Consider the following 26,291-nt stretch of genomic DNA (forward strand, 5'->3'; position numbering starts at 1 on the left):
ACAGTTATTACCCTTCAATCATCAGGCTCCTGAACCAGTGTGGATACCTGCACTCACCTCAACACTGAACTGATTCCACACAAGTACTCTGAAACTCATGTTCTCCGTATTATTTATTTATTTACTTATTATTATTGTTTGTTTTTGTGTATTTGCACAGTTTGTCTTCTTTTGCACATGGGTGGTTTGTCAGACTATGTGTGTAGTTTTTCCACTGAGTCCATTGTATTTCTTTGATCTACTACGAATACCCACAAGGAAATGATATACCCACAGTGATATATACTTACCTTGATAACAAATTTACTTTTAACTTTGAACTGAACCTGGATCACATGTGGCATGTTATTTTCTTGGTGTCAGAATTTTTCTAAGATGGTGCAGAAAGTTCTGTGGGGTGAAGGAAGTGAGGAATAAGCTGTGGTGCATGTCAGTGCCATGGATATAGGTAGAAAAAGGGACAAAAGCCTATTGACAGATTTTAAAGAGGTAAGAAATGAAAAAATAAAAACCTCAAATAGTCTCTGAAAAACTTACAGCACATCATGTGAGGACCAAATATTCACAGACATAAAATATTTATAAAATATGGGAGGCAGGGTTTGAGGGTTGGCACAACATTGTGGGCCGAAGGGCCTGTAATGTGCTGTACTATTCTATGTTCTATGTAAAAGACCAAGGGGTCGGAGGACAGGCATGGGAAAGGAAAAGGCCAGGGTAAGGTGAAGCAATACTAATTAAGGGGAATATTGTCCTGCTAATGAGAATACTTAGCAGTGGTCCAGAACAGAATCAGTTTAACTATAGAAACAAGGGAGCAATCACGACACTACTGGGAACAGTCCATACATTGAAAGCTGAACGGGAGAATATAGAGGAACAAATTTACCAGGAAACATCTGTAATATGCAAATCCCATACCCTAATGATATTGGCAGACTTCAACTATCTGAATATAAACTGGGGGATAAATAATGACAGACAAAGAGAGAAGGTGCATATATCAGGATGCTCTTCATTAACTACAGATCAACAGTCAGAACTATAATCCTCTCAAAACTTAGCACTAAGCTCCAGGACTTGGGTCTCGATAACTCCCTGTGCAATTGGATCCTCAGTTTTCCTCACCTGCAGACCCCTGTCAATGTGGATTGGCAACAACATCATCCAAATGTGGATAGACAATGTGAATTGGAATTGGTGTATTACTGTCACATACTTGCAGAAATAGAGAAAATTCTACAGGGTTCACAAACTTTCCAGCACCACTGCATGCCCTGTCCATACTCTATACTCTCTCACACTTCATTTACACGTTGCATCTACCTTTACACCAACTGCTCCAATTCCTCAAGCTCAGGTCTAACCCATCCCTTTTATGCAGGTCATACCTTTCCCAGAAGAGGTCACAATTGCCAACAAATTGAAACCCTCCTCCCTGCACATTCATCTGGTGTTTGGATTCTGTTATTATTTGCCCACATAAGTCACAGGGTAGTGGTTGAATGGATCATTTTCAGATATGGGCAGAGAAATGGAAAATGGAGTTCGACCTGGCCAAATGTGAAGTGTTGCACTTTGGTAGGTCAAATGCAAAGAGACAGTACACTGTGAAGGGCCAGATCCTTAATAGTGTTGATGAGCAGAGAGGAGTCTTTGTGCCCAAGTTCATAGCTCCATGGAAGTGGCTACATAGGTTGATATAGTTAGGAAGGCATGTGGCATGCTTGTCTTTATTAGTCAAGGCATTGAGTTCAAAACGCAGGAAGTTAAGTTGCAGCTTTATAAAACTTTAGTTAGGTGTCAGTACCTCCAGTTGAACTTCGTCTTTTTGTGTGTTTTCCCCTAGTCATCAGACTATGGTTTTGTATTGCCCTGTGCTCTTGTTTGTTTTCATGCCCCATGTGCTCCTCTCTCCGCTCCTGCTCTACTCCAGCCCCTGTATTACTGAGTACTCCGCCTCTCACCTGTTTCTCATTATTACCTGTTTTGCTGCCACTTCTGTCTCATTGTGCTCCACCTATCATCTGCCTCTCTGTTTATTGCTCAGTGTATTTCAGTCCTGTGTTTTCACCTGTTTGTTGCCAGATTGTGCTAGTGAGTTTTCTTCAGCTTTTGTATCTGTACTCTGTCCGTCTGAATACTGACTCTGCCTGTTTCCCAATTCTGGTTTTTGGATTTCTCTGGATGTTTTGATCTCTGCCTGAACTTTGACGCTGACTTTGTTTGAACCTTGGGATTTGTTACTCAATTAATATCACTGCGTGCACAGTACTGGGTCTGCAATTGGATCCCTGCACCAGCGTCCTGACATTAGGGTGCATTTGGAGTTTTAATCAACTCCTTATGGGAAGGATAGTAATACTTTAGAGAGGATGTTGCTTGGATTAGAGGGTGTGTGCTATAACGAGAGGTTGGACAAATTTGGGTTGGTTTCTCTGCAGCAGCAGAGGCTGAGGGGAGATTTGAAAGAAATTTACAAGATTATGAGAGGCATAGATAGGGTAGACAGACAATATCTTCTCTCAAGGGTTGAAATTTCTAATACCAGAGGGCATGTGTTTAGGATGAGAGAATTTTTTTTTTTTTTACAGAGAATGCTGACTGCCTGGAATGAATTGTCTAGGGTAGTGGTAAAGACAGAAATATTAAAAAATTTTAAGAGCCGCTTAGATAGGCACATGAATGTGAGGAAAATGGAAGAATATGGACAATGAGTAGCTAAAAGAGATTAGTTTAGTTCATCACTTGGTTACTAATTTAATTGGTTTGGTACAACATCATGGGCCTGTTCCTGTGCTGTACTGTTCCATGTTCTTAATTACAAAAGATATACAAACTACAAAGGGTTTCCAAACACAGGTGTAAATCTTATGAACTAGAAGAGCATACCAAAAGGTTACAGATGAATGAGCCAGCCATCACAGAAACCGGAAGTTAAGGAATGAATTCTGCTTTTTTCTGTAACCCTATCTTCCTGTTATTGTTATTCCTAGCAATCTCTAATGCTCCAGATATTTACAGTATTTTCTATGAGACGATGTCATCTGCATATGATGTTTTCCAGGTACCTTTGCTGGGACAAAGTAACTAATACAAATGGTCTTAAAAGCTCTAGTGACAGAGATCTCAAGCATCCACAATTGATGGCTGACCTTCTGAGTACACAAACATCCTAACTTGTATCCATGTCTGATGTACTGTGACGTAATCACATTATCTTGCCTTTGGCTGATACAGACAAGAAGTCTACTCATCACTTCATTTTGCAAAGTGGTGCCTATAACTTAAAACTAATTGTTTCTTTGCAGTTTACGTTAAGAACTTGAGACTGGTTCTTGTTTACAACAAAAAAGCTAAACAAAGAACATTTGATAGTAGTTGACTTGATCACAAACAACTTTGACCCTATGGAAAGGTCATGCTGCTGTGCTAGAAAGCCTAGTTTAGCAATAACCTCTCAGGTCCTAGAAAGTGAATACCCATCACACTCTCTGTACTCACTCTTCAGGACTTCCTCCTTTTCTCTATCTAAATCATTGGTACAGATATATACTACAACTTCTGGCTGGTCTCCTTCCTCCTTATACAGAAGAACTCCGTAATACTAAGTAGGCTGAAGGATCACTGGGAAATGCTGCCCTTTACACTCCTTATTTCTAAATGGCCTGTACACAGATAACTGAAGCTTCCCTACTTTACAACTCTTTATTACTTTCAAGCTCCCTATTCAGAAGGAAACAGTCCTACAGGAAGTCATCCAAACACAAAATACATTTTTTTAAATTCAGACTGTCAAAAATATCTTTGGATCCAAACACATTTCTTCAATGAATCAAAGACGTATAGAACACAAAAATAATAGACTTCATTATTCCAGTGATTAGCTAATATCCTGAGAAACTGCATAAATGTCAGCTCTGGCTGCAGGGTATGACCATGATCACTCCCAGAGGATGAACGTGAAATTATCTTTTTTTTCCATCAATAGATGCTGAAACAGAAGACTGCTTAAAAAGTAGGTATTGTACCATTCCCATCAAGGAGAGTGACTCAGTGCAGTGCTACTTCTGCCAAACAAACTGCACATTCAGAGAATGGAACCTTATCTTGTTGATGTTGTTGAGACCATTGAAAAGGAGGCAGACAGAACTATGCATACATGTAACCTGTGACGCCTTGCAGCCTCAAGGATTTGCTCTCCCTATAACTCGACACTGATAGCCTAAATGGAATAAGTTGTAATTGCTTGTTTAAGCAAACAAGGCACCTATGGCTTATATTATTTGCAGTCCATTCATAAATATTGCAGACACTGCCAATAGGTTTCCACATGGGATAACAAAATGAAACAGGTCTAAAGCCTTGTGTTCTAGCAGGCACAATAATAGAGTGTATATCCCCAACTTATGTCTTTTAATAATGAATAAAATACAGTGTTCTCAAGCCTTCTTTCTCCCAATCTCTCTCCTCAACTGGACTCTTTCACTGCCTTGCATCCTTACAGTTCAGGAGTTGTTCTTGACCAAAGGCAATGACTTAGCCGGAGAGTGGTGAATCTGTGGAGTTTGTTGCCACTGACGACTGTGGAGGCCAAACCATTGGGTATATTTTAGGCAGAGGTGATAGATTCTTGATTAGACAGAGCATGAAGGGATATGGGGAGAAGGCATGAGATTGGGGCTGACAGGGAAATGGATCAGTCATGATGAAATGGTGGAGCAGACTCGATGGGCCAAATGGCCTAATTCTGCTTCTATATCTTATGGTCTTATGGATTTCTTAATTTTTTTTTACCACTTTGACTTGGTGATTCTGGCACTTTAATTTTTAATCTTCTTCATGTATAATTTCCTCTAGTAAATGCTGCATTTTCAGAAATATTTCATCTCTCTACCATTATATTACACCAAGCAATTCCAGTCAGGTTCACTGTACATGATAAATTTACTTTGAACTTTGAACTGTAGTTGCTCAGAAGTCTATACTGATAGCTTGGAAAGCTACACAACAGATATAAACAATTAGAACTTGATATAGAGTGCAATTCTGCCAGAAAATTTCAAAAGTGCAGTAGAAATCTGAAAAGAAAAAACATTAAACATTGGGAGCCATGGTAGTGTCGTGCAGTGATTAGTGCCACACTATCACAGCTAGGGGATTCTGGAGGTCAATTCCGGCACCATTCTGTAAGGAGTCTTTGTACGTCCTCTCTGTGGAATGCACAGAGGTGCTCTGGTTTCCTCCCACAGTCTAAAGATATACCGGTTAAGTTAATTGATCTTTGTTTAATTGCCCTGTGATTAGGATAGGGTTAATCAGGTTTGTCAGGAATTGATGAGCGATGTGGTTCAAAGGGCCATTTGGACCATTGATACCACACTGTATCACTAAAAAGAAATTGAAAAAAACTACAGAAATGCTAGAAATACTCAGAAAGTCAGACAGTATCTGTAGAGATAAAAGCAGACTTAAATTGAGAGAAAAGGACAAGAAAAAATCAACATCTTTTTTTGAAGTTGTAGAGAAGAATGGGTTAGAGTCGACAGGAATTGGGTGAAGACCAAGAAAAACTTTAGGAGAAAGTGGTACGCTGCCAGTGGAGAGAGGGTGATGACAGCCTGCTAATTGTAGATGATCTGCCTCTAAGCAGACGTAAATAGAATGTTAACTCTGTTTACCTACATAAACTATTGTAGGCTCGAAGAACAGCACTTCATGTTTTGAATAGGCACTCAACAACTCTTAGCAAACTTCAAATTCAACAACTTCAGATAACCAATTATACAGGCTTATGTTGTAATTGGTTAGTAGAGATGAAAGGTCAACAACCTCCTGTTGTTTATATATTTCTTCAATTTTGCTGAGTTTTTGCAGCATCCTCTTCTACTCTAGATTTCTAACATCGACATTATTTTGCAACTCACAGTTCAACACATTGTTTTTTTTTTTCATCTTTTTCCATTCTTCTCCAATTATTTACACCTTTTCCAGACAGGATCACATGATCATCAAGCCTCCTGTTCCCTCTCTCAGCATACATCACCACCATTTCTGTCATTCAGTCTCTCAGTCACCAGCATTCTCTTTGGCCTCTCCTCCACCACTCCCCCAACCCTTTCCCTTGTCTGCAACTTAAAACATATTTGATCTGTAACTTTTCCCAGTTGTGGTGGAAAATTTATCCATCTGGAATATTACATCAACTATGTTTCTCTCTGCACAGGTACTGCCTGACCCTACGAATATCATGCATATTATGTTATTACTTATGTCTCCTGACCCTTGGATGTCCATTTTTTTTTATAGTGAATTAACAACCAAGCTGGGATTGAGATAAAATGGAACATATGGCATCGTTTTTGCCTCATCTGCATGTAATCACCTGAAATTGTGGAGGTGCTTTATGCAAAAGCCAGAAATGATGTCTGGAAGTGAACAGGCAAAACAATGACAGAGGTCCTTTGCAATGCAATTTCCCTTCTACATCATCTAAGTTGGGCCTGCTATTCAAGTTCCCTAAACAGACCAGCCAGATTTAGGTCTTAACATCATGCTACAGAAAACCAGCATTCAAATGCTGAACACGTCTGTTTGAAATTCGCTTTCCATTACTGTAATAGTTAAATTCAATGACTAACAGTTCTTTCAAAATAGCAAAATGGAACGTATTGAAGCGTCAAAGCACTAATGTTTACAGGATGCAGCTTTAAAGCTTTAGGAGTTGTTATTTCATCCCTAGCATGGGAGCAATAAAGATTTATTTCTAATGTCATGAGTTTTTACCTACCCCGTGGGAATTGTGGAAGTGCAATGTGCATATGTTCTTTTTTAAGGTAGGTTAGACCCTGATGACTGCAGAACACACAACTGCCTTACAAGCCAACAGCTGGTGACTACAAACTCGTGTTGGCTTTAAAGTTATACTAGCTTGAATAATTTCTCATATTGATTCGCATTTGTTTGAAATCATGTTACTTGTCAATGTAAAACTGTACATAGAGATGATCAATATAGGCTTTTGACAGAAAAACATGTTAATATTAAAGTTGTTTTCACAAATTTGCGTAAGCAGAAATGAAACTGTTCATTCATCCTCAGTAGCTGAGCTCAGACCAAGTTCATCTCAGTTCCAAGCACACAGATCTTGTTAGACCTTTCTCCTATGGTCCACTCTTCTCTCCTGCCGGATTCCTTCTTGACCTTTTTCACCCACCTGGCTTCACCTATCACCTTCCTATTGGCCTTCTTCCCCTCCCCCACCTTTTTATTCTGGCATCTACCCCTTTGTTCTCAGCCCTGAAGAAGGGTCTCAGCCCGAAACATCAATTACCTATTCATTTCTATAGATGCTGCCTGACCTGCTGATTTCCTCCAGCATTTTCTTTGTGTTGCCTTCAATTTCCAGCATCAGCAGACTTGATTGTGTTTAAGATCTTGTTTGACATGCATTCACACAATATAATTCACTTTTCACGTACCCGGGACTGGAAAGCACCAAAGTCAACAAGTGAACAGAAGGGCAAGCAAATTAGGAGATGGAATCAGTCCCTTGAGCCAGCCCCAACTTTCAATAAAATCACAACAGATCTTATTGCAACACCACATTCCTTCCTACCCCTGTAAATTTTCATCCATAAGAATTTATCTGCTTTTACTATTAAAAGATTGAAACACTCATGTTCCACTCCACTTTGAAGCATTCCAAAGTCTTGTGAATTTCTCAGTGAAAAGATAATTTCATCTCTGTTTTAAACTGTGGACCCGTGATACTTGAGCAATAACCACTATGCTAGCTTGCCCCACAAGAGGAAATATCAATGCGATATCCACCCTATCAAGATTCCTTAGGAGCTAACTTAGACTGAGTGAAATAAAGATGCATCTAAGCGGAAACTTTCACACTGGTATTGTACAAGGTGCTCATGTATAATTTAGTAGAGAAGTGGATGATAATCTGATGATGCACGTGTAAAGACGGAAAATATTCAATTTTCTGGGATGTCATCCCTCATCATTATGAACAGAAATAAATACATCTATCAACTCAAAACAATCACAATAGTTTCAAAACCAGTCTTATTTTCCTGTAATCTAGTTTCTCTCACACATTAATACCATTCTAATTCTTTTACCACATACCTACACCCAGGTGCATGGGGTGTCCAAGGAGGGGTATCTTGCCCTGTCCGTTCCTGGTTAGTACACTCACCTTTGATCCCCATTACTCAGGTCTGTAAGTGGCTGTTTACGTGTGACAGCCAGTGGTGTATCTAAGGTATGGCACATGCCCTGGGCGCCACTGAGCAGTTTCTATTAAAGTCAGACAAGCTATCCTCGGATAGTGAAAAAAGAATTTTCTTCAGATGTATGATCTGTCTTTGATTATCATGGGTCAGAAGCACTAGGATGGCCTTATTTCAGAGCATTGTGTAAGAAGACCATGAAACGTTTCTTCAGAAGAAGAAGGAAAGTGGAGCTGAAGGACAGAAGAGACGAAGGTTGGAGGCGGAGGAAGCCAAGAAGTCGAGCAAGTTCTTCATTCCCTTCTTTGTAAAGCCCAGAACAAGTAGTTCGACATGTTCCATGGAGTTGCCCGCACCTGCTACAAGTTTGTTAGAATCTGAAGGTGGATCAAGTACAAATGCATAACAAGCCGAGGAGGAAGTCAAGTCAGATAAATCTGAGTATGAAGAGATTGAGAGTGAGGCTGCCACAGAGAACGTGGACATGACAGGAGGGGAAGACGATGGGGGTGGTGGTGATGTTGAGTTCATTGACGAGATTTTACCTGACGAGATTGAACCTGACGACACTGAACCTAGTGAACTGGATGGTGTCAAAAGAGCCTCGAACTGTCATACCAGAAGTGATTGAACAGCATGACATGTCCAATGTTCTTCAGAAGTCCATTCTGAAGTTTGACAAGGATACTGGAAAAGCAATTCTGCCTGATGCGTTGAGAACAGAAATTATAAAGCTGGGTTTGAAGTATTTCCGGAACAGTGAGGGACCTTTCCTACCAACAAATAACTGCTCACTGAGCTAAACTTGGTTCAAGAGGAAATTGGGAAATGGTCATGGTGAGGAGGTGACTAGCTCATGGGTGGTCTATTCCCCTTCTAAGAAGTCTGCATTTTGTATCTGTTGTCTTCTTTATTCCCAGTCAGATCATCAATCCTGATTGGAGCAGGAAAGTGGATTCAACCAGTGGAAAGTACCTGAAAGGATTAGTGTTCATGAAAATGCCAAGAATCGTTTACAGTGCTATGACAACGCTGCTGTGATGGCTGGACACAGAAGTGGTGTTCATCAAAGAATAAGTGAGAAAAACAACCTGGCAGTGTTCGTGAATTGCGACAATCGCTCACTCAACTTGGTGGGTGTACATGCAGCCAAGCAGGATACAATGATGGTCATGTTTTTTGGAACCATTGAAGCTCTCTACGTGTTTTCCTCTTGTTCAACACAGCGCTGGGAAAAAGTCAAAAACGCTGTGCCTGTGGTTGTTAAGTTGGAGTCCGAAACCAGGTGGACAGAAGCAGTGAAGCCTGTCAACAAGTACCTTCAGGAGATACTTCAAGTTTTCCAGGACATGATAGACAATAACAATGAGACCAGTGAAACAAGAAGTGACGCAAGGCAGCTGTACAACTGCATGTTGAGTTACGATTTTCTGATTTTGCTAGGATTTTGGAACAAAGTACTCATTTGGATTGACTATATTCAAAAGAAGCTGAAGAATCCTAGCATGAACTTCCACGATGCTGCCCTGGATTTGAAAGCCCTCCGAGATCATTTTTATGATGAAAGAGAAGTGTTGGTCAGTGAGTCACTCGAAGAAGGAGTCGGTCTCTGTCAAGAATGGAATATTGAAGTTGAAAGACGTCGGAGATGAAAGAAACAAATGGCTGATGAGAACTCAAGAGACACTGGGTTAACAGCTAAGGAGGAAATGGAAAGAGTCATGAAGGGAACACTCGACAGTCTTCACAGAGAAATGGATGAAAGATTCGCTTGTTTGCATGACACTGATGCCAAGTTTGGGTTCCTTCTCGATGTCGAGGGGCTGTGTTACGTTGCGGACAGTAACAACCTAAAGAAGAAGTGTGAAAATTTGGGTGCATTGTACAGATCTGATGTTGATGGAAAGCAGCTATATGAAGAAATTTTGGTTTGCAGAATGTTGCTATCAAGGTGGGTCAACATGAAAATATCAAGACCTGAAGAGCTTCTTGAATTTATTGTTCAGTTTGGAGATGAGAGTGTCTTCCCCAATCTTTGCATTGCTATTCAGATAATGCTAACCATCGCGGTTTCCATCGCCAGCTGTGAGAGATCATTCAGCAAGTTAAAACTCATACTTTCGTATTTGAGAGCCTCCATGGGTCAACACAGACTCTGTGATCTTGCTCTGCTGAGTGTAGAAAGAGAAGAAACTGAAAAAACTGACTTTGATCACATCATAGACCAATTTGCATCAGTGAAAGCAAGGAAGGTGCAGTTATAATTTTCATGTAGTGCCATAATTTGTTAATTAAAAGATTAATGAGCTTGACTTGTAATTTTGAGCTGATATTTTAGAAGTTATCTAAAAGATGGGTGTCTGATGTTTGGACAGGGGCAGAATTTCAACAGACGAGCTAAACCAGGTGAGTGTATCCGGCCACTTCATACTCCAGTGAAATAGGGACATGCCTGTCCTTGCACAGTCAGCTCCAGTGGACTGGGCGTATGAGATTTACAGTGAGATCCAATGGTCAGGAAAGCAGTTCTGCAATGCTCCGTGAGAGTAAAGGCATTTCAAACTGCAGAAGACATCATGACCATCCTCTGCAACCAAGGAAGACCTCAGTTTGTTACATTTGTTCGTACCACTGGACCTGGACAAGTGCAACAGCTTTAAAAACTCTCCCGCACAGGTTTTCTGTCATTGTCAGACATGATGGATAACCACCACACTGGGGCAATTTACAGTGGCCAATTAAACAACCAGCAGAATGTGGGTGGAACAATATCCACGGGAAACCCAGTGCAGTCACGAGGAGAATATGAACGCAAACTGCACCAGGGATCAAACTGAAGATACGAGATAAGAGCAGCACATATTAGCTCCTGTGATGCTCTTTGGGGTGTTACTTTGGGCTTTTCATTGTTGGATAATTTCGATTTGATATTCAGAAAACATCATGCTATCAGTAGTCTGTTACTGGTGTTTGAGACCAGAGATAATTTACAAACATTATCATGAGCTCTTAAAAATACACAGAAAGCAAATTTCTGTACCAATGCAATTTATATACAAGAAAACAGGAATACAGATTTAATTTCTGCTCGGATGTATTTAATTCAGAACTTACCACATTGCTGCATGTTTTGTACCTAATGTTTCGCCCTTCGCAGCGCCTGAGAAACAGGAAATAAAAAAAATATGTAGAAAACAGGTCACATTTTTTATAAAAGTTCCATTATAAAGTGAACACATGGGCATGATTCAACAAAGGAGACATGAATAGTCAAAATCTGTTAAACCCTGATAAATTTAAATGTTCTTCACTATTAATAAATTTGGGTCTTCAGCCAAGATCATAAGCCTAATGAACCTAATGAAATTATTTTTGACAAGGGTTATGCTCTTGTTCTGAATTGGGCTACATTTTGCTTCACCTGTCAAAACATTCGTGGAAAATACCTGCCAGGGTTTATATATAATGAAAGCAGTCATTGACTGAAGTCCCACAGAACATGAACAAACATAAGTCAATCTTGAAAGGCTAAGCATATAAAATTTTTTTCAACATTTCCTACAACTATCATGATCAAATGTTCACAAGCAAAATAAAATTCCCTTCTCTGCTAATGTGTTCTTCAAATATAAATTATGTAGAGTTCACAATTATTGCACAACATGCAACAGAATATATTAGTTACAAATCATTATATATCCATTGGACATTTTTAAGAACTTTGAAAAATACTCAGTCTGCTCAAGTTTGTAACGAATAATCTGCCTTTTTCTGTCAAATAGTGGTACACAAAAACCCACTGTTCTTATTATTCATTAGGCAAGTGGCTTTTCATTCTAAAGTACTTAAAACACAGACCTAGTTTTCGAATCAAGGAAATGTGAAGCTGGCAGTCAACGCCAAACCAAGTACAATAATGCACTATAAACCTACAGTACAAAAATAAAACCAGATGAACACAGGCGACTTCTCATGTGGTGTCAAATTAAACACAAATGAACAAACATTGATGCTTCATTGGACAGAGTGACAAAATTTGAGGTAAAATAATTGATGCATGTAGTAGTATTTTATTTGCATGCAAGTTCAGAATTCCAAACCATTCTGGTCTCGCATGATGAGTGGCAATTTGGAATCTTACTATCATCGCGTCTAAGGAGAATTTTGCAGTGTTGTTGACCGAGGACACATTCATTCATGTTCACCAGTATCATAGATAGTAACAGCAAAGTGAAAAATGCATTCAACAAACTGCATTACAGTATTTGACATCTAAAATTTTTTAACTTGTAGGATGCCTCAGACTGGTCCAATAAATATTTTTTTCATGGAAGTATAAAGCCTTTCCTCCAATAGATTAAGTATCTCCAGTTTTGGAGCAGTTGCCTCTTTCCTGGTGTTGTCTATCATTTAAACTCCAAACTAAATGAAATAAAAATGGAAAATTTTGGAAGCACTCAGCAAGTTACAGGATTAATATTTCAGGCCAAGGACCCACATCAGAACAGAGGGGCAGATATAAACATTTCACAATTTAATCATTAGGCACCAGTTTTTATACAGAGTAAACAGTATATATTATCTCTAGCCTTGAATTTTCCTTGTCATGTTGAGATAAGCACTGGCCACCCCTTCTTTACATGAAATAGCAATGATCTTACTTTAAGGACTCTTTGTCTTGTTATTTCATGCTTTTGTTATTTACTGCTATTGATTTATAGTTACATTTCAACAGTTTGTTGTCTTCTATGCTCTTGATCTTTCATTGATCCTGTTTACAGTTACTACTCTATAGATTTGCTGAGTACATCGTAGGAAAAAGAATCTCAGAGCTGTATGTGGTGACAAAAATGAACTCTGATAATAAAGTTTACTTTGAACTTTACTCATTCACAGATAACACCCAAGAAATGGCAGGGGTCAGCCTAATGTTCGGGCTGCAAAGTGTGTAAGGCCTCCTGAGAGAAGAAGGATCCTAGCTGAGGCCTTCTCATCTTCTGTACTGACCAAGTGAAACTGCCATAACCATAGCATCATCAGTTCTCAAAATTACACAGGAATCATTGCCACCATTAGATTTCTCAAACATTGAATGCACATGTTCAACTAATTCTTCTCACATGCCTCTTTCCTTTAGTAATTTGTCTGTGGTGTTTGCTCTTGTGCCAGTAGCCTTCTGAATTTATACACAAGTAGGAATAAGTGCAGTAACAGGCTGTTGTTGATTATAGGATTCATATGACTAAGCACTTCCTGGTGCTTGATCATTAGTCATCCTGCTGGCAGAATGCTTGAAAGTAATGTTGGCTCTCCGGTCTTATAATTTATTTCATGTGGAAAAGATTCAACTGGGATGCAACAGATGTCACCCTGCCTTACGCGAGTAGACTCCAGACTTCACTATACCCACAAACTTGCCAGGGCTCGAAAAATTTTCAGGTGAGATGGGTTGTGAGCTCTGGGTTCACCACATTTCTCACCTTTGCAGCTTCTCCTCTCAGGCTCAAAAGAACTGAAGCAGACAGCAGTGGCTGAGGCACTTCCTGCACAGAGTGTATCAGCCACCAGGGCTGTGAGTGACTTTACGCAGAAGGGTAGAAAATCTCCTACAATCATCTCCCAAATCAAAACAGGGAATGTAGAGGAACCCCAAAAGATAAGGCATCATCTGCAGGGAGTGAACACACTCAGCAATCCAGACCTTTCACCTGAAAGGAGAAAAGCTAAAAAACAAACATGATTTACATGGAGAGCTGAAAGGAACAACGTGATCGTCATTGGAGTGAGATCAAGAGAGACTGGACGATACCAGTGGTGTTAGCTAAAAAAGAGTGATGAAGGCTTCTTAATTGAAGCAGTCTGTCTGTGGAATTGCCAATAAAAGGAGATAAATGATAACAGAAAAGGAAAGAAAGAACGTGCGTTAGAAACAGCACTGGAACCTTGAAATATAAATGCTGCAGCAGCTAAAAATCTGAAATAAAATGGAATGCTTAGCAGATTCGGCAGTACATGGGGAAAACCTGGGGACTTCCCTTGGGCTCTTATCCTTGGATCTAATCATTTCTAGACTCTGTGTCGACCATTTCAATTTTTCCACTCCACTTACCCAGTCTAGCCACCTCTCATGTGTAGCATTCCTCTCACTCATGTTGAATCCCAGCATTGGTCCACTTATAAGTGTGTGACACTGTTGGAGTTTGCCGAACTGATCACTAGCTCACATAGGTTGTGCCCAGCTCTCTTATGTCTCCCTCCGTAACACCACTGTTAAACATCAGGCCATTATTTCTCATTATTCCTCATCCCTGCACAACACACATCTACCTCCTCGCAAAATATATAAAGGAAACATCCTGATAGTTCCATCATTTCTGCATGGAATTCTTTCCTTGGTTCTCTTCTTCCTCTCCTTGTCCAACCTTATTCCACTTATTTTCTAACAGCCCAAAACCCTACCACTCCCGTTCCCATGTGCCAACCAATTCACTTTTCTACAGTCATCCAATTCCCCCTATATATTGATCCTACAATGGACTGAACCAAGTGTTCTTGTCTGTACCAGGAACAGAGGTCCATTTCTCCGCTACCCTCCTTCCAGCTGAATACACTGTAAAATTGGGCAACTATCCCACTTCCACCAAGTCAGATGTGTAGCTTCAAGTAACAAAGCTAAGTCTTCCACTTTGTGTGGTAAATAGACAGTCTTAGAACAGTCCAATCCAAAGACCATCATTCACCTCTTTTCTGTTAAAGTGATGACTGTATTGGTGAGACTTCCTGCTCTCTCTCAGAACTCAAATATCATCTTTATTGCCATTTGCTCTCATTTTCACGTTGTTCATCTTCCACTTTTCCCTTCTGTAGCTTCTCTAATTCCATCTCTGTGAGTAGGTAAGTCACTAACTTTCAATACATGCTTATTGACACTCACCAACTATCTAGAATGCATTTCCTTCCACCATCTGTAAGACCTCCTTTCCAGTCTCCCAATTTCTCTAGCTCACTTTTACTTTTTCTGATTACACCAGCTTACACGTTAGTGATCTGAGATATATTGTTTTCATTAATTGCGGTCTCCCTCCACCACCGTTGAAAAGTCACCCAATGGCATTTGTTCAGTTACCCACATTTCCTTATCTTCACCGTTCACCCCAGCACTTCCACATTCATTGCAAGTTCCAAAAGCTTCCATGTGATACAGTCACCAAAGATATTGTCTTCACTCCCCTTTCAGAAGTCTGAAGTGACTGTTCCCTCCATTGCCCCCTTGCTCGCTCCTCCATCGTCATTAACCTTTCTCATTCTCAGAGTGATTTTCCATGTAGTCAAAGAAGATGCATCAGCAGCCTTTTTACCTCTTCACTCCCCAACACTACAGAACCCAGAGTTGAAGAACCATCAGCCTGAGTCATTAACTCTCCTTTGCTTTCTACAGAACTTCCCTGAACTACGAAGACCTGACGTGAAGCATGGAAGGAAGCCCTTCCACTTAAGAGTCCACGGCAACCTTCAAGCACCCAGTTTTTACTGTCACCTATTTTATTCTCACCACATTTCCTTCAACTGTTTCCTAGATTCTACTCCTCACACCAGAGACAACTGATAGTGGATAATTAACCTAACAATCCACAATATTTGGGATGAGGATAGAAAATGGAGTATCAGGTGCTAACTCATATGAAAACATGCAAACTCTACAGACGGCAAGCTGGATTTCAGGATTGAACTTGGGTTATTTGAGTGTAAGGAAGTAGATCCATGAGCTGTCCTGCCCTTACATAACTGCATTCTCTTTTATTGTCGATTCTCAGCAACTGTTGTGCTGAGTTCCAAAGTTATTGATTTACTTCTATTTCTATTTACACCTCCTCCAGATCAGTTGCCACAAGCAAAACCTCACCACACGTGCTCAATTAACGCCAGTCTGGACAATCCACTTTGTTTTGACTCCACAGATATTTCCTTTGTTCTCTCCACCCTCTTCCCCCTCTGCAGCTATGATTGTTTCCTAAACTTTCCATATTCTGAGGAAAAGTCATTGACCAGAAGTGTGGCCTCTGTTTCTCTTTCCATTGATGCTGCCTGACCTGCCAAGATTCCAGAATTTTGCTATGTTTTTCTTCTTTGTTTGAATTTTGGGATAGAAAGCATCTGATAAGCTACACAAGAAGACACAACACAAGAGCAGTGAGAAATGTGATCAGTAAGTATTGAGGTGCCATGGATATAGATTGTTACGATCCAGCAACAATGAATATATAATTGAGACAGGTTTTTTTATAACAAATAAAACATTTATTGAACACTGCTAAAAAAAAACACAAAAGTAAACAAACCACTAACTTAACTGGAAGTAGGCTGTGATACGGCAGCTCGAACAGTTCTTAAAGCGAGAAATACGAACTCAGTTCTTTAAAGTAGTATTGCAAAAAAAAAGTCCAAAATGATTTACACAGTTTCCCTGAAGTAATAAAATCCTCTTTCGTAACGTTACTGCTGATCCCAGCCGAAGTATGCTTTGCCGAGGGATTTATGGTTGGAGGAAATAAAACGGCTTAAAGGCACTGACCTTTCCTTGGTGAAACTCTGCATCCAACTCTTTCTGCTCTTTTGACAAAGCAGGAGTTATCTTGGACACAAGTTACTAATTCCTTGTACGAAGATTAAATAAGGTCAAACCTGCTTTACAGCCGACAACACCAACTTTCCTCGACTCTTCCAGCTTCCTGAACTTCGATAAATCTTCACTCTCCGACTGGACTGAATTGGCAGTATTGTAGCAAAACTGCCGGCAATAACCTTTGAGATTTAAGGCAGAAAGTAAGACTCCACTTTTAAAATAAAACTGCGTCATAACATCGAATACGCAGCGGAACGGAGTCACTGGTGAATTCAACCATGAACTGCCCTGCGTCACAGGGAGGGGTTCCCCTTTTATACCCTGCTGGGAAAAAACATCACATGACCTCTCACTGGCAGGAAAATTACGTCACTCCACCATCACAAGACCATTACATCATGCCCAGCATAGCCTCAATTACATCATGGTCATGTGACAGGCACAAGATACCCACGGGTACGTAACAAGATAATAGATAATTCAGAGCTAATCTACAATCTACCATATATCCACGTCTTGAATGAAGGTCAGTATTGAAGAGCTGAATGAAGACTTTTGAACTGTTGCCAAATTTGTTGATGATCCAAAGACTAACGTGCAGAAGATACTGAGCTACAATGGGACGTTAAGTTAAGTTGGTGGGCAAGAAATTGGCAGATAAAGAATGGTGTGGGAAAATATGAGATTACTCACTTTGGGAGGAAGAACGATAAAGCAAATTAGGAAGGGGAGTGAGACTACAAGGTATCACTTGGAATAATTAGAAGACTAATGGAACATTAGCCTTATTGTAAGGAACGTGATATCTAAAAGTAAGGACATTTTGCTGCAACTTTACAAGATACTGGAGTACTGTGTATAGGCTGGGTCTCCATATTTAAGAAAAATTGTTTTAGCATAGGGACAAGGGAGACAAAGCTATCTAGGTTCCTGGAATGAGATGATGTATGAAGACTGGTTGAGCAGATGGGACGCATAATCATTAAAGTTTAGAAGAATGGATGATGAGAGGAGATTTTATTGAAACATATCAGATTCTGAGCGGTTTGATGCTGCGGGGATGTTACCCTAGAAGGAGTAACTATAGCTTTAAAATACGGGATCATCAATCTCATAAGACCATAAGATAAAGGAGCAGAATAAGACCATTCAAGTCTGCTCTGCTATTCAATCATGGCTGGTCTTTTGTTCTCAGCTCTCTTCTCTTTACCATGAAGAACATCAATTTCTGCCTTAAATACACATCGTAACTTGGCTCAAAAACAAATTTGACAGATTCACCACCCTCTGCTTGAACAAATTCTTCCACACCTCTCTCTTAAAAGGATATCCCTTTATTCCAAGGCTGAGTCCACAGACTCTAGACTCTCTGCATCCACACCAGCCAGGTCTTTTTAACATTTCAATGAAACACCTGCCACCTTTTTAAACTTCATCAAGCACAGGCCAAAATATTAAATGTTCCTCATCAAAGGTTCAGTATTTCATTCCCTGATACATGTTCGTGAACCTCCTCTGGACCCTTTCCAAGGTTAGCACATCTTTTCTTAGATACAAGGTCCAAAATTGCTCACAATATTCCAAGTCCTGACTAATGCCTTGTAAGTCCAAATGGAGCCTAGGAGGAATCTCTTGACTGACAGTTGTGAACCGTTGGAATTCTCCACCCAAGAGGCAAGATTGCTGAATATACTTAAAGCAAAGACTGAGAGAAGTTAAACACAAGGAAGCTCAAAGTAGAAGGAGAGAGCACGAATGTGGTGATGGGACCAACAATGAATGAGCCATAACTTATTGAATAGCAGATAAACTTGAAGGGGATCCCTAGGCTACTCCTACTATTATCATCACCAACAATAAGATAAAATAAATAACTGGCCCAGAATATACACACTTTTATGACTCAAACATTCTTTTAATTTTACTTGTGCAGAAGAATAGCATGGGCCCCTGTCACCCACATTGTTCTGAAGTCTGAACAGAGAAAGGCTATTTTTAAACAGAATGGTCTTATCTGTTACCTGCTAATCGATATCGATGATTGAGAATTGTACATGTTTGAGCTCCTGACTTGCAAGATCTACCACCATTCACAACAAGAGGTGTTAAATTCAATTGAAACTTCAAGCAGACAGTAAATGATATTTTGAAATTAGTAAAAACAATACAGCATTAGCTGTTGGGTATGTTTCACATCCTTCTGTTATTCTTATCTTGTCTGTCTCTGGCACCCCTATTGTATAGAGACGATATGTCTTAGGAAGACCCTTTGGAAAAGTTGCACTCGGAAGCTTCACTTGTCTGACTTGAGTACACATTGCCATGGTCAATGCAGGCCATCTTGTTTGTAGTAAGCAGATGTGTCTCCAGCGGTCTCACTTGACTTCAACTGCCTCACGTTATCCTTGCCTTACCACAACTTCCACACTATGCCATTGTTTGATGTCAAGAGGAGCATACACCTTACTCTAAGGTATTCTGTGGTAATTTGCTTTTCTGAATCCTTGTGGATCTTCGGTTCCTAAGGTTGTTATAGCCAGGGTGGTAGTGGGGATAGGCTCCCATTCCCTATAAAGTGCTCCAAATGGCATGAGACTCTAACAGCCTCTGACAGCCAAGTCCAACTCTTGGCTTTCACAAGTTGCTTAGCTACTAGGCCCAGTGGAACTGTTTCTACTGACAAGAGAAGGGGCAAAAGCGAACCACTGATGCCTCAAAACCAGCTGCTTCGGGCAGGTGGGGCCTATCAGCCTTGGACAGCAGCTCGCTTAGGAGAAGGAAAACTCTGATTTTAAGTCTCCAATGCCTTGCAGCCATACCCACCCGTGGGAAAGGCTTTGGGAGTAAACTCTGAGGAAGAAATCCAGCGCCAGGGTCCCAAAGGCAGTTTGATATTGTTTACAACTTCACTTTGGCAACCTCTGCGATAACACTGGTGCCAAGCTGTATCAGCGCTTGCCCTTCTCTTGGACTACATCAGTGATGTGGAGAGGGGGATCCCACTGCATGGGCAACAGACGGTTCTTCAAATCTTCCCACCCAGGCTTGCGCCCTGGAGAGGACACTTCAGCATCGCCGTTCAACGTTGACACAACACAGGAAGCAGCAATTCCCAGTGATAAGCCACTGCACTCGACTGGCATAGAGTGAGGCGTCAGGGGCTGCTTCTAACGGTGGGAGAGGTCCTAGAACCTCACTGGGCAGCTACCTACCGCCTGCCTCAAGGTGGGCAGTCCCCAGTCAAATGGGTGCTGCCTTGCCACGGTCCACTTGCTCCACTGGGTGTGTGGGACTCAGTGAAATCCTGACAAGTGGATCGATAACCTGGCAAAAATAGATAAATGTCAAAAGTACCCAGCCCTGAAGATAGGTATTTGGAATGTATGAGCGACACCTGGAAGGCCGCAGCCATCAACAACGAACTAGGCAGACCACAGATGGACATCGTCACCCTTCAAGAAACAAGGTTCTCTTCCTCCGGAAGCCTTCGAGAGGAAGACTTCTCCTTCATCTGGCATGGAAAGCCACCAGAAGAGCCCAGGGAGCACGGCGATGGCTTCGCCATAAGAAACAGCCTCGTTGGTGCCACCATACCACCAACTGAAGGAACTGAAAGATTGCTCAGGATTCAGCTTGAAATGTCTGTGGGCCTGGTTAGCATTATCAGTGCTTATGTGCCTACATTAACCTCTACCCAGGAAGCTAAGGTCAAGTTCTATGATTAACTCAACGCTGCCATCAAAGAAGTCCCTTCTCAAGAGCCACTATTCATTCTTGGTGACTTTAACACAAGAGTTGGCAGCAACCACCACAGCTGGCCCTCCTGTTTGGGACAGTTTGGAACTGGAAAGATGAATGGAAACAGCCAGTGCCTCCTTGAACTCCGCTGCCAATATGACCTCTGTGTCACTAATGCTTCTTCAACACCAAGCCTCAGCACGAAGTGTCATGGAGGCATCTGAGGTCCAAACATTGGCACCAACTTGATCTCATCCTGGCAAGACCCAGCAGTCTTCAGACCGTCAAGGTGACATGCAGTTACCAGACTGTAGATTGTGAAACTGAACACTCCCCTGTGTCCAGCAAAGTAAAACCTCAGCCAAGAATACTTCATCATTCCAGAAGGGAGGGGAGGCTACGCATCGACACCAGCAATACTCCTGACCCTGTAAAGATAGCTGAGTTTGTGAGTCTGCCTGGCTTTCTGACACCAATGTCATCAAGAGATGGGAAAACCTATGGTACACCATCTACAACACTGCGATATCCACATTCAGAGAAAAAAAAGTCCAGCCAAAGCACTGACCCCTCCTAGCAAGAAGAACCTGCAAGTGCTCCAGTCTACCCGGAACAAAGTTCAACAGGTTGCCAGGTGGTGTGCCAATAACTACTGGCTCCAGCTCTGCTCCCAGATCCAGGAGGCTGCTGACACCGGCAACATCAGAGGAATGTATGACGGAATCAAGCAAGCCATTGGTCCATTACAGAGCAAGACTGCCCCACTAAAGTCGTCAGCGGGAGAGGTCATCAAGGACAGAACACAACAGATGGAATGCCGGGTAGGACATCAGAATCAGAATCAGGTTTATTATCACCGGCATGTGACGTGTAATTTGTTAACTTAGCAGCAGCAGTTCAATGCAGTACATAACATATGTAACTCTCGCTTCAGCTGGTGGCTTAATATAGGGGGTGATAACCCCTGGCCCGGCCAAACCTAAGAAATTTCATTTGGGTGGATGCTGCGCGATGTGTCCCGTTACAAATCAGTACCCCGAAATAACAAACAGTACACGATATGCGATTAAATGAGTAAGCTTTATAATTCTTACTTTGACTATATGGTTAGTAAAGAAACGGAAAGAAAAGAAGGGCCCAATCTTATTAAACAGTCTGTTGCACAAAGTTGGAGCTCACTGATAAGTTGATCGTTCACCATCAACCTCCTCCGATCGTCGCTGCCCTTCGGACCCTCGCTCCAAATCCACCCCGTCTGGCGGTCCACCAAATCTCTCCATTCGCGTCTTCCCTCCTCATCTCTCCCCGGCAAAAGCCCGCCAAAAACCTCCTTCCAGATTCAGAAGACAGAGCAACAAAATCCTGTTTGACTAACATGCATACCACAGTCCTGTGATCTCCAGCCATAACCCAAACCTTGCTGCTACAGAGAAACCATTACCTCAGCAGTGAACATTACAGAGAAGGCATTTCATTAGCCTTAGCAGTGAAACATTACAGAGAAGCCATTACAGCGCGTTACATATAGAAAAAGAAAAATAATAAAAAATAAATAAGTCTTATTCCATATACAGTATACATATATTGAATAGATTAAAAAACAAGTGAGGTAGTGTCCAAGGGTTCATTGACCATTTAGGAATTGGATGACAGAGGGGAAGATGCTGTTCCTGAATCGCTCAGAGCTTCATGCCAGAGTGACTGTCTTCACAGAAAAAGCTCTGAACACCATTCTGTCCACCATGATCAAATTTGATGCAGACCTCACACCGGAGGAACTCCAGCAAGGCACTGGAAGCACTTCCTTCAGGGAAAGCACCAGGAAAGGATGGCATCCCTCCTGAGGTTCACAAATGTGCCAAGGGCACCCTCATCCCAGAGCTGCACCAAATCCTCTGCCAGTGGTGGAGAGTACATAGAACCTAGAAATCTACAGTAAATTACAGGCCCTTCAGCCCACAATGTTGTGCCAACCATGTAACCTACTCTAGAAACTGCCTAGACTTTCCCTAGCACATAGCCCTCTATTTTGCTAAGCTCCATGTACCTATCTAAGAGGATCTTAGAAGATCTTATTGTATCCACTACCACCACCGCTGTCAGCTGCGTATTCCATGCACCCGCCGCTCTCTGTGTGAAAAACTGAGGCTAACATCACCTCAGTAACTATTTTCAAGCATTTTAAAACTATGCCCCCTCATGTTAGCCATTTCAGCCCTGGGGGAAAAGCCTCTGGCTATCCAAACAACCAATGCCTCTCATCATCTTATACACCTCTATCAGGTTACCTCTCAAACTCTGTCTCTCCAAGGAGAAAAAGGTGAAGTTCACTCAACCTATTCTCATAAGACATGCTCCCCAATCCAGGGATCATCCTTGTAAATCTTCATTGCACTCTCTCTCTATAGTATCCACATTCTTCCTGTAGTGAGGTGACCAGAAATGAACACAGAACTCCAAGAAGGCAGTGCACTTCAAGACAGGAGGAATGCAAACGTCATCACTCTCTGCAAGAACAAGGGTGACAAGAGCGGCTGTAACAAATATCACAGCATCTCTCTTCTCAGCATTGTGGGGAACCTTTCGCTCGAGTCGCCCTGAAGAGGCTCCAGCTGCTCGCAAAAGGGTCTATCCCGAGTCTCAGTGTGGGTTCAGAGCTAAGCGGTCCATCACCAGTGTGATCTTCTCCCTCAGGCAACTGCAAGAAAAGTGCAGAGAACAGCAGAAACCCCTCTACGTCACCTCCGTCGATCTGACCAAGGTGTTCAACCTTGTGAGCAGAAAGGGCCTCTTTGAGATCCTTGCCAAGACTGGCTGTCCCCCAGTCCTGCTCAGTATCATCAGATAGTTTCACGACGGCATGAAGGGGACCATAATGTTCGACAGCTCCACACCAGAGTCCTTTAACATCTTCAGCGGGGTAAAACAGGGGTGTGTCTTTACTCCCACGCTGTTTGGCATCTTCTTTTCAGTCCTGCTCAAGGCTGCCTCCCACTGAGGGCATTTATCTCCGTTCAAGATCAGATGGAAACCTCTTCAGACTCAGAGTGAGGACCAAAGTGCAGATCAGGCTCCTCAGAGACTTCCTGTTTGCCGATGACACAGCTGTCACAACTCACTCACAGCAGGAGCTACAAGATCTCATGACCCACTTTGTGGAAGCCTGCAGAGAGTTCGTCCTGTCCATCAGACTGAAAAAGACACAGGTCATGGGGCAAGACATTGATGACAAGCTATCCATTAACGTTGTCAACTATGAGCTGGAAGTCGACTGCAAATTCACATACCTGGGCTCCACAATGTCGGATAGCTAGTCACTCAAAGGTGAGATCAACAAGTCCATCGGAAAAGCAGCCACAACCTTCTCAAGGTTGACTAAGGGAGTCTGGGCCAACAACAGACTCACCATGAACACCAAAGTCCAGGCGTACACAGCCTGTGGGCTGAGCACTTTGCTCTACGCCAGCAAAACTCGGACCCTGCACACAAAACAAGAGCAGCGACTCAACGCTTTCCATACGCACTGCCTCAGATGCATACTTGGTATCATCTGGGAAGACAAGGTTACCAACAACACAGTGCTCAAGAGAGCAAGCACCACCTCCCTGCTAACCTTCCTCACACAGAGGCGTAAGCACTGGCTAGGCCACGTCTTGTGCATGGCAGACAGGCACATACCAAAGGACCTTCTCTTTGGGGAGCTGGAGTCTGGAAAGAGGCCAACAGGAAGACCCCAGCTGCGCTACAAGGACACTCACCACAGGCAGGTGTGCCTGGAAGCAGGAGTTGTAAAAGGGTTTCTTGAGGTATAAGAGCCCTCTGATGCAGAAGGCAAAGGAAAAGAAAGCCCGCTAAAAGCTCCATGCCCAAGCTGCCCAAGATGTCAGAACTGCCTCAGCTTTCAGCTGTACACAGTGTGGCAAGGATATCACTCCTGCATCGAACTCCACAGTCACAGCAGACGCTGCTTAGCCCAGTCTACAAGGGGCACAAACCCGTAATCTCCTGGGATCAACAGCTGCCTAATCTTCTTTGTGGATTTTATAATCACTAAAGTCAGTATTCAGAAAGAAAATCCATTGTGGCTGGAGGATGGTTGCATGTTATCGAGTCACCAGAATACAAGAAAACAGGATGAGGAGTGGACAATCAACTCCATTCTAACATGGCTCATCCTAATTAATTCTGGCTTCAACTCCTTTTATCTGCCTGTTCCCCAGAACACTTAATTACTCAATCCTTCAGCATATCCCGTTATGTGCACTGGACTACTTAATAGCTTTTGAAAAACCTCAAATCAGTCAACATTCTCTAAAGACTCATTGCCCTGAATGTTTCACTGAGTCCATACTTGATATTGTGAGAAACTCAAACAAAAAGTTATGTGCTACACTGGTTGCCTGTAACATTCCCCAAACAAATCCCCGTAAGATGACACACAGGGATCTTAACAACTCTCATCCTAGAGGAAGCTATCTGTAACTGTCTCACATTCCATGGTGGCCTGCAGGTTTGTGAATTGATCCTGATCTTATCACTGTACAGCAGCATCAAAAAAACCACCAAAACCGAAGAACATGCTTCATCTGATGTGAAAGCCATTTCCCATAGGCAAACTCCGCACGGTAAGCAGGGGGACTTGTGTAGTGGAACCTTGTTTAGTTTTAGGTGACCACTTCAATTTTGTCCTCTTCATTTACATGTACTTCACCTCACGAAGTACATTCCCCGATCTCTGCATCCTTTGATTCAGATACTCCCAAACCAATGAAAATCAAACACTGGCCACAATAGTTGATTCTGCATAAAACTCACACCCACCCTGGACGTACTCTCTTCTCCCTCTCCGATTGGGCAGAAGATACAAAAACCAGGCTCAAGATCAGCTTCTACCTTGCTGCTAAAAAACTATAAAATAGTTCCCTATACAATAACAAACAACACACACAAAGTGCTGGTGGAACATGGCAGGCCAGGCAGAATCTATAAGGAGAAGCACTGTCGACATCTCGGCCCGAAATGTCGACAGTGCTTCTCCTTATATATGCTGCCTGGCCTGCTGTGTTCCACCAGTATTTTGTGTGTGTTGTTTGAATTTCCAGCATCTGCAGATTTCCTCATGTTTGCCCTATACAATAAGTTGACTTTTGACTTTATTCTGTATTGTTATTGTTTCACCTTGTATTGAACTGAATCGAATTGACTTTATTTCTTACATCCTTCACATGCATGAGGAGTAAAAATCTTTGTTATGTCTCCATCTAAATATGCAATGTGCAATCATATAATTTCTAATAAATACAACAGTCTATGTAATATAGAGGACACTCAAATCAGTGTGAGTTCATCAGTCTGATGGACTGGTGAAAGAAGCTGTCCCGGAGCCTGTTGGTCCTGGCTTTTATGCCGCGGTACCATTTCCTGGATGGTAGCAGCTGGAATAGATTGTGGTTGGGATAGCTTGGGTCCCCAATGACCCTATGGGACCCTTTTTACACACCTGACCTTGTTCTTCCTCAATGCACTGTGCATTGATGTGATCTGTATGCAAGGCAAGTTTTTCACTGTATCTTGGTATATGTGATAATAATAAATCAATTCCAACTCCTTTAAATGTTTCCCTTTCTCAGCTTTAACCTATTTCATCTAGTATTTGACATTTCCATTCATGGAAAATAACTCTA

General features: G+C 41.8%; 1 protein-coding gene across 1 annotated transcript in view; it reads right to left on the reverse strand.

Moving 5' to 3' along the window:
* adamtsl3 (ADAMTS-like 3) overlaps positions 1-26,291 on the reverse strand; it is a 726,995-nt gene that overhangs the window by 382,253 nt on the left and 318,451 nt on the right. The window contains 1 exon segment of the mRNA XM_073033006.1: positions 11,361-11,406. Coding sequence (XP_072889107.1) covers positions 11,361-11,406 — 46 coding nt within the window.

The sequence above is a fragment of the Hemitrygon akajei genome, chromosome 30 (genome assembly GCF_048418815.1).
Source record: "Hemitrygon akajei chromosome 30, sHemAka1.3, whole genome shotgun sequence".
Classification (NCBI taxonomy): domain Eukaryota; kingdom Metazoa; phylum Chordata; class Chondrichthyes; order Myliobatiformes; family Dasyatidae; genus Hemitrygon; species Hemitrygon akajei.